Source organism: Leguminivora glycinivorella, chromosome 6, assembly GCF_023078275.1.
Source record: "Leguminivora glycinivorella isolate SPB_JAAS2020 chromosome 6, LegGlyc_1.1, whole genome shotgun sequence".
In the NCBI taxonomy this organism is placed as follows: Eukaryota; Metazoa; Arthropoda; class Insecta; order Lepidoptera; family Tortricidae; genus Leguminivora; species Leguminivora glycinivorella.
Window position 1 is genome coordinate 17,776,050 of NC_062976.1, and position 9,059 is coordinate 17,785,108.

The window sequence follows — 9,059 nt, forward strand, 5'->3', positions numbered from 1 at the left end:
CTTTACACTGAACTGTCATTGTTTAAAGTTTTAATATTGTCTTCGGTTACCGTGATATTAACATTTTAGTATTGAATCTGATTGAACTACATAAGACCAAAGGCAACATCAAGAACATTATATGAGTACAAAACATACCTTTTTTAACTTTTTTCTTCTTAGTTTTTTTCCGTATGGTCAATGGAGTGTCATCCTCACTCTCACTGGGGGCCCGACGCTTAGGTGCCATGCGTGCTGACTGTGAGAAAATTAATGTTAACCAATAATCAAAGTGTCACATTGATCATTTAAAAATAAATCTTTGAAGTGTAGTCACCACACATATCAATGACAAAAGTGTTGGATTTTGGCTGCCACATAACATGGTATATTAAGTTAACAGCCACATAGATACATAATTTTAAGTCCATTATAAGTTTAAAACCAGTAGAAAAAATGCTATTATAATATATCTACATCACATACACTGTGATATTGATATATTACAATAAATAAACTAAAACAGGTAATACATATGCCCCATGTGGCAACCAAAACCACAATGAACTCATATGACACTTAAAGGCTTGTATAGGTCAAGTACTTTCCTAAGACATCTGCTGGGATGACTAGGATATATTTTTAATTCATCGTTTAACACTATGGTAATAATCAATATTCAATTTGTAGATAATAATATCTTTGAGTAACCTGTTGGTAAAACTAAGCAAAAGTAATACATATTTGAAAAGACATTTTCTTACTAGTGGAGTGTCTTCTTCACTCTCCTCCTCAGGAGGCAGCTCTGACAGAGGCTCATCTTTGAACTGGGACAGGGAATAGTCACAAGACGAGGCAGTTGTGTTATTGACAGCACCCGCATCATATCCATCATCACTATCTTGCTCTTCTTTAACCTCAGATTTTAATTCCGGTTCATCCAACTAGTAAAACCATATAGAAAACAAAATTATATCTGGTATGTTGATCAATTAAAAAAATACAGTAAAATAAGCAGTAATTTGAAATGGTAGAGGAGGTGGAAATAGGCTTCTTCAAAAGCTTGCCAATCCTTGAATTAGCAACATACAAAACAATTAGTAAATATTGTACCTGCATAGGCTCAATCTTCAAAGGATCTTCAGACTCGGGTTCATCCTTAATTTTGTCATGTTTGTCACTGCTACTCTTCTTTTCTTTGCTGGAACTATGAAGGAAATGCACAATTACTACAGGTAACAAAGATTTTAACAACAAAGTGGAATCATTTTTATAGTGACTGCTATGATAAATTATTAATACCGAAATTTCATTTCTTCTAACCATTTTCACACACATAATTTGGTCATATTTCTGTTGGTAAGTACTAAAACTGATAAATTTCCAGATTCTACTATCTGGAAATTTATCAAACAAGTTGACATTTGACATAAACTGTCATATGATGCCATAGGTAATGTATACTAAGCTACATTCATTTTACTATAGAGTTTCATATATTGAGGATATCCCAAAAATCTATGAGTAATCTTGCACCATATAGTAAAATAATTAGTTCATACATTAAAAATAAGATTAACATTGAAACTAACCTATGCTTGTCTTTATCTTTACTACTGCGGTGTTTGTCTTTGTCGCTGCGGTGCTTGTCTTTCTCACTTCTGTGTCGGTCCTTGTCTTTTTCACGGTCACGATCTTTGTCTCTTGACTTGTGTTCCTTATCTTTGTCCTTTGATGAAGATGAGGTCTTGTGCTCCCGGTCCTTATCTTTAGACGAGGATGATGATTTCTTTTCACCATTGCTACTGCTGCTCTTGTGCTTATCTTTATCCCGATCACTCCTGTCCTTGTCGCTCCGGTCTTTATCCTTATGTCTGTCCTTATCACTGCGGTGTTTGTCCTTGTCGCTGCGCTCTCTGTCTTTGTCTTTACGATCCTTATCACTGCGGTCTTTATCTTTTTCACTACGATCTTTATGGTCTTTTTCACTGCGTTCTTTATGGTCTTTTTCACTGCGTTCTTTATGCTCTTTTTCACTGCGATCTTTGTGCTCTTTGTCACTGCGATCTTTTTCACTTCGGTCTTTGTCTTTGCTTGAGGACTTATGGGAGCTGCTGTGACTCTTACTGCTGGAGTGCTTCTCTTTATCTTTGTCTCTATAAATTAAAAAGCGATAGTAATGATTTTCCGCAAGTAGGTATAGAACAGTGTTGGGAACTTTCTAGAAAACTAACCTGCTCGAACTGCTGCTGTGCTTGGAGCTCTTGTGGTCGCGGTCCTTGTCGCGATGCTTATCTTTGCTTGATGACTTGTGGCTGCTTTTGTGCTTCTCGGAACTACTATATCCGTTGTGAATACCGTTCACGTGTTCAGTTTTATTGCCATTTACTTTTCCCTGCGAATGAAAGAAGATAATTTCTTGACATATATTCCAAAAACATTTAACGCGACAAATAATAAATTTTTACGCTTTAAAATTAAACAAAAGTTCTTAGTAAAGATAACTGTAATACATTTTTTCAATACATTTTATAAACCGACGCTTCGCTCTTCGGGGACTTAGTCGTTGACGCCATATTGGGACTTAGAAAATTTTGCTTCACGGGCCGTGTTCACCAGTAAATAAGATAATCTACGGCATGGTAGACAACAATAACTTAACAAAATGATTTAGATTAACAATTGGAAATGATTTGAATACTTACTGACTCACAATCATTGTCGCTAACTGGGTTTTCAACACTCATTTTGCCTACGTATACTCAACGTTGGCCCGAATAATGAGAGAGATTACATGAGAAGTGTGGCCGAGCCAACAGACAGCGCAAATTCTAAGTGTAGTGAAATGACGAATACGCATGCGCCCCAGCCGGTCAGTGAAGGAAGCGAGTGCAACTTCAGGTGAATGGAATGACTTGTTGGTTTTTTGGACTGGCAACATGTTCTGTCAAGTTGACAGCCATGTCAATTTTTGACGTGATAACGTCTAATAACCAAAGACCTTTACAGGGGACAGCTCAATCACATTTTTTGCCATACGAAATCAAACCTTATTACTGAAACAGAAAATCGATCGTATCAGACTAGCGAAAACGGTCCACATGAGAGGGCATTGTTTGGGCTGGTGTCCCTCTCGCACGTGTTGCCAGTGTTAATGAGGTTCCCATATTAGTAGTATTTTTATCTGTATATTACCTGACTTTATAACTTCTTATTTTATTTTAATGTTATATTCAAACTAGGGTTTCGATACATTTCAAAAAATTTGAAAATAATTATAATGTAATTATTTTGATGCCAGTAAATCAAAGATTTGTATAATTAAAAATACTTTCAATTGGGTGTTAGTAGATTTAGTAGTAACTTTGAAAATTGACTGGTATCCCCAATTTATGACAGTGATGACGTCACTGAATAATGTTGACATTGTCAGTAAGTGCGAGAGGGACACCAGCCCAAACAATTACCTCTCATGTGGACACACTTTTTGACCTAACTAAACAATCTAGTTTAATAATTCTAAATCTATGCTAATAACTCGTTACTACGGGCAGCATGCACGAAAAAGATGACGTCATTGTCCCGTTTCGCAATATAGCTTAAGCGCCATCTATTGGCGCGCGTTGGAACTAAGCGGCTGATCGATGCGCTCACAACCATACCGGTTGTAGCCATAGATTTAGAATTATTAAACTAGATTGTTTAGTTAGGTCAAAAAGTGTGTCCACATGAGAGGTAATTGTTTGGGCTGGTGTCCCTCTCGCACTTACTGACAATGTCAACATTATTCAGTGACGTCATCACTGTCATAAATTGGGGATACCAGTCAATTTTCAAAGTTACTACTAAATCTACTAACACCCAATTGAAAGTATTTTTTAATTATACAAATCTTTGATTTACTGGCATCAAAATAATTACATTATAATTATTTTCAAATTTTTTGAAATGTATCGAAACCCTAGTTTGAATATAACATTAAAATAAAATAAGAAGTTATAAAGTCAGGTAATATACAGATAAAAATACTACTAATATGGGAACCTCATTAACACTGGCAACACGTGCGAGAGGGACACCAGCCCAAACAATGCCCTCTCATGTGGACCGTTTTCGCTAGTCTGATACGATCGATTTTCTGTTTCAGTAATAAGGTTTGATTTCGTATGGCAAAAAATGTGATTGAGCTGTCCCCTGTAAAGGTCTTTGGTTGTAGCGTGTGGCCTGAGTAAAGCACCACAGCTGCGACAGATGGCGCGCCCGTGTTTATTAATTTTGAGTGTTTGTAATTTAAAAACATGAAAGATTGCATTAAAATAAGCATCTTTTATAGAACGAAGTGGTTTGAAAAACCTACTTATTTAGGAGTTAGAGCAGTACGAAGTTGCGAATTTTCCCATAGTATTTACTACGGCGCCAGAGACTTAATAAATTTACGATGATTTTTTTTTACCAATATAACCTATGTTAATATTGATAAATCATATAGAACACGTTTAAATAAGGATGTTTTGTTATATAAACTTTTTCTTCTTCATTAATATTTACTGAGATATTAGGGTTCTAAGATTAGTAAATGGCACTAGCACTTTAATAAAATTAACGCGTGTCTCGCAAACGGTCTAGGATACAAAATGACGACTTTTATATAGGTATAGGTTAATTCTAATGAACACAAGTTAAATTATAATCTATCGAAAATATTTCAACTTGTGCTGTCTTAAAGTAGTCACACTACTATGTATATAAATTAAAACCGAAATAAATTACATATATGAAAGAAAAAGTGACCAAGTCCTCTGGTGCCTGAGGCTGGAATCGAACCAGCGTACTTTCCTATCGCGGGAAATGCCTCTTAATCCGCTCGGCCACCCAGGTCACAGCTGTCGAGGTCGAAATTATCTCTCATATGAGTAATCTATACAAGGACTCGTAGCGCCCTCTGTCCATCCCTAGGGCAGAACGGTATGGTTCTTGCCCCCCGTGCTGGTTCGATTCCAGCCTCAGGCACCAGAGGACTTGGTCACTTTTTCTTTCATATATGTAATTTATTTCGGTTTTAATTTAGGTATAGGTTAAGTTCGTTAGGTATCTTCAAACGGCCGAAGGCTCCTATTCTGTGCAGTTTCTGTAATAAGCGGGGCTCCGTCGACATCGCTTTCTGTCTCTGGCGCCTTATTAATGCTACGGGAAAATTTTGCAACTTTGCACCACTCTAACTCCTAAATTAGTAGGTTTTAAAAAAAACTTTAATTTATAAAAGATGCTTATTTTAATGCATTCTTTCTAATAAGAACAAAACACTATGCTAGAAAGAGTGCAGAGGAAGTTCTGTAGGCACATTTACAAACGACTGTACGGATATTACCCATATATGTATCCATCTCTATTCGTAACAGGAATGGTTGGTCTTCAAACTCTAGAAACCAGACGGAAACTGCTGAATATTATGCATTACCGCCAACTGTTTCACCATAGAGTAGATGACGCATCCGTGCTTGAGAGAATGGGGCTGCAAGTGCCAAGAGCGAATGTGGTGGTTGCCTGGTTGGCATGCCGGGCGCGGTGCCGGCGCGGCGGCGGCGGCGCCTGTTCGCGGCGGCCGGCGCACCGCTCGAGCCCGAGCTGCTCTTAACCGCATCATGTTGGAGACAGACGATATTGACATATTTGCTGATAGTGTTGGTGTGTTTTACAGAAAACTCTTAAGGTTCATAGACTCTACACTCCTTAGGTGATTAATGTAATAACCATAGTTTAACTTTTAAGTGTGTTTGCTTTTATTTATGTCAATTTAACATGTACATAATTATATTACCACATAAGTGCTTTGGTGAAATACTGTTAACTTTTGTGTATTTTTAATAAATAAATAAATAAAAAAACGTGAAAAAGTCCCAGAGTCGGGCCCCTTTTGCTATACTCTGACCGCCCCTGTCTATACTACTGTAATGTTTGACGTTATCACGTTAAACTACCGTCCGTAAATCCACTTTACAGACAACCAATTTTTTTTTAATTTATTGGGAGCTATGGAGATTAGAAATATCTCTAGTCTCCCTGAATGTAAGGTTATCCTATATAAGAGAAGAATGATATCTCTTTCTCGCTCTGACTGAGATGGCTGTTCTAAAAAATAATAAATTATAAATTTTTGCAGATTAAATGTCGCGCTTTTCCTATTAATGAAATAACCATATCCAATCATTATCCAATCAATTCATATAATTGTAGGTTTGTATTAACTAGTCACAAATAAAATAATAAAAACAATCACAAATGTCCAGCTTTGTTCTGACCAATGGTGGACTTTCAATTAATTTTAATACAAAACTTATAAGAGTTTTGAATAATTCTTGGTTATTTTCATTAGACTTTTTCATTGCCTTCCAAATCTTAAGGGAGGATATTCCTGTCAATATGTCTAATGAAAACATATCCAAGCAATTAGTATTATAATAGTTTTACATTAATGTGGAGATGTTTAGGTACTGTTCTTATATCAGGCACTGATGGTTTTATTAACAACATTTATTGAGTGTTTCCTATTGACCATAGTAAGTATTTATTTAGTTATTGATATTATGCTTGTCTATTTTTGGGTTCCATACAAAAAAGGTACAAATGGAACCCTTATGGTGCAACTTCCTTTGTCCATCAGTCTGTCACATTATCTTAAATTAACATGGATTTGATGGGTATTAGCTAGAAATTAATATGTAGGACGACTAGTCACCACAAATCATTCAAATCAATGCTGTAGTCAATGCATTACAGTTTGTCATTTACTTCTTGATTGTTCTGCGGAGCTTTTGCTATACACTGGTTTTCCATTGGCATCCCAAGTACTCTTCAGTTTTTTGAATGCAAATGCCATATAAACAGCTGTAACAAAGAAAAATATATATTAGTTATGGTTCCTTCAACTTTGATTGAATCTTATTAATTACAATTTATGAATAAAGCAGGTTTGCTACTTTTCTAAGAAACCAACAATCAAATAGGAACAGTTCTGGTTTTTACTCACTTGCCACTGCCCATTCCCTTTGGCTCATAGTTCCAAGTCTCTCTCTTTCAGACTTTTTCTCCATTTGTTCCAAATGTTCTTTAGCATGTTTATAATCAGTCTCTTCTCCAATAAGCTCCTTGCCAGGTGAAGGTGGATAGCTTTCAAAACACATAATTCTGTTTAACAATGTTTTGTATTTCTCACAATGGTCTTTATAAAAATCTGCAAACCCTGCACTGTAAACAAGTTCTAAGCCATATTCTGCAGCAAGTTTAACAAATAATTGAAAATTGACCAGAAACTCTGGACAATTTACTACTCCTTCCAAATGAAAGTCATACTTGGCTCCAAATAACGGATAGCCATCCTTCGGGTCAAACATCAGCTTAATATTGTAGATTTTGTTTCCAAAAGCTCCATCAGGTGACTTCTGTGCTCGTGATACTATTTCATAAGCATTAGGAATAGTTCCAAAAAAATATCCATCAGGTTTCAAACACTCAGATATGTTGGTCAACATTCTACGAGCTTGTGCTAAACTTTCAAAACTATAATGTAGTCCAAACTGACAGCTGACCACATCAAAACTAATTGATGGGTCATGGTACTTATCTCTTAGAGTATCTTTAGTGCAGTCTGCTGCAATAAACTCCGCGGCAAAAAGTCGCCCACTGCGACGACGCAGATCTTCATATCGCGTTTGGCACTGTTGCACTGAAACCTCAGCAATATCAGCGAAAACTGCACGTTCTACTCTAGCTTTCTGCCATTTCCCTAAATCACCACCTTTACCACAGCAAATGTCGAGAACTCTTAACGGTCTTCCATAATCTTTTTCCCGTATTTTATCAGTGTATTCTTGTATAAGAACGCTTTTCACCCAATTGTTAAAGTTTCTCAAATAAAATATAGGAGAGTTGAACCTTTCCTTCAATCCCTTCTCCTCGAGGTGATTGTAATGTGCCGCCACGACTGAAGCATGCTCCTCTCCCTGAGGCAGCGAAGTCGGTGGCGCTGTTCCATTGTTTTCAGAGTTATCACCGTCACCGGCATGATCTTTCAAATCATTTCTAGCTGTTTGTTCGGCACCATCATCCACAATACTGGTCATGTCAATGTACTAAATATTTCTCATGTGACACTTAAGATATAATGTTTATTGAGATTTTATTAAGCTTTTGTAACAAACACAGCTTAACCTAACCTAAAATTATGTCAACGTATTCTAGTGCGGGTGCCTGCTGTATTTATAACTGCCACCTTCAATTCCAGATACTAAGTCTAAATACTGAATAAATGTACTTATTAACATGAATTAAGGACACGCAAATTCGTTAGATAAACACGAACAGGCACAAACTAAATTGACAATAAAATTAAAACAATGAGAACTTGAGAACCGCTATGACACGAAACATGAATGTTGTTCGATTGAACGAAGTGAACGAACGAATGGAATGCGAATGGGATTGATGGATGAAGTAGGATGAACTCTGTGCTGTTGGTCATGGCGCCGCCGTTTGAAATTTTAAATTCAGTAAATTCACATTTCTTGATTATGTTTTCATTGTATTGTTGTGTTTATTATTGCAGCAAGGCATTACAATTTTAAATTTTAAAGGGTTAAGGTGTAAGCTTTCCTCCCATACAGAATGTTGGAACAAGCTTTATAAAAGGTAGGACTGAGGTAGGATATTCTAAAGATTGATCCTTGGTTAGGTGGAAATTTCAAGACATAACATAACAGGGACTTTCCTTATGACCATTTCTTAGGTCCGTGGCGCCAAGCGGCTTGCAAGCCACACAACGAAATAGTATAAAACTCAAAAAGAAGAAGTGCAATGCGAGTGCGCGATCAGACAAATTGGTCCCATGGTGGTCCCCGCCAAAAATTGAGGGGTTTGTGGTGTTTGTGGTGTAATTTCCTTCCATTTCGTACTTTTGGAACTTGGTCCTAGGAGCCAAGGTTCTGGAAAATGGATTTTTTTTATTTTTCTTCCTAAATCGTCCAAAATGTGATATTCCCCGTGAGTGCGAGCGACAGGTTGGGTGCGTGCAGGAAACAGTACTT

General features: G+C 36.7%; 2 protein-coding genes across 2 annotated transcripts in view; both read right to left on the bottom strand.

The window, feature by feature from the left end:
- LOC125226891 (DNA topoisomerase 1) overlaps positions 1 to 2,840 on the bottom strand; it is a 9,605-nt gene extending 6,765 nt beyond the window's left edge. Inside the window, exons 1-6 of the mRNA XM_048131056.1 lie at positions 2,685 to 2,840; positions 2,214 to 2,374; positions 1,572 to 2,135; positions 1,093 to 1,186; positions 744 to 923; positions 139 to 238 (exon numbers count right to left, since the gene is read on the bottom strand). Of these exons, the coding sequence (XP_047987013.1) occupies positions 139 to 238; positions 744 to 923; positions 1,093 to 1,186; positions 1,572 to 2,135; positions 2,214 to 2,374; positions 2,685 to 2,726 (1,141 nt within the window). The 5' untranslated portion in view covers positions 2,727 to 2,840. The remainder of the gene's footprint in view (positions 1 to 138; positions 239 to 743; positions 924 to 1,092; positions 1,187 to 1,571; positions 2,136 to 2,213; positions 2,375 to 2,684) is intronic.
- A 3,352-nt stretch (positions 2,841 to 6,192) lies between these two features.
- On the bottom strand, positions 6,193 to 8,546 carry LOC125226830 (mRNA cap guanine-N7 methyltransferase). Its single transcript, XM_048130955.1, has 2 exons — positions 7,007 to 8,546; positions 6,193 to 6,864 (listed from the first exon to the last, which is right to left on the bottom strand). The coding sequence occupies exons 1-2, from the start codon at positions 8,097 to 8,099 to the stop codon at positions 6,761 to 6,763; spliced, it is 1,197 nt and encodes a 398-aa protein (XP_047986912.1). The 5' UTR covers positions 8,100 to 8,546; the 3' UTR covers positions 6,193 to 6,760.
- Positions 8,547 to 9,059: the final 513 nt, after the last annotated feature.

What these genes read in the sequence shown, in the direction of transcription:
- LOC125226830 (XM_048130955.1), bottom strand. Translation starts at nt 8,099, where the DNA reads ATGACCAGTATTGTGGATGATGGTGCCGAACAAACAGCTAGAAATGAT. An exon ending in AAGGGAATGGGCAGTGGCAA is followed by an intron (nt 6,865 to 7,006) that starts GTGAGTAAAAAC and finishes TCTTTGTTACAG; the next exon opens with CTGTTTATATGGCATTTGCA.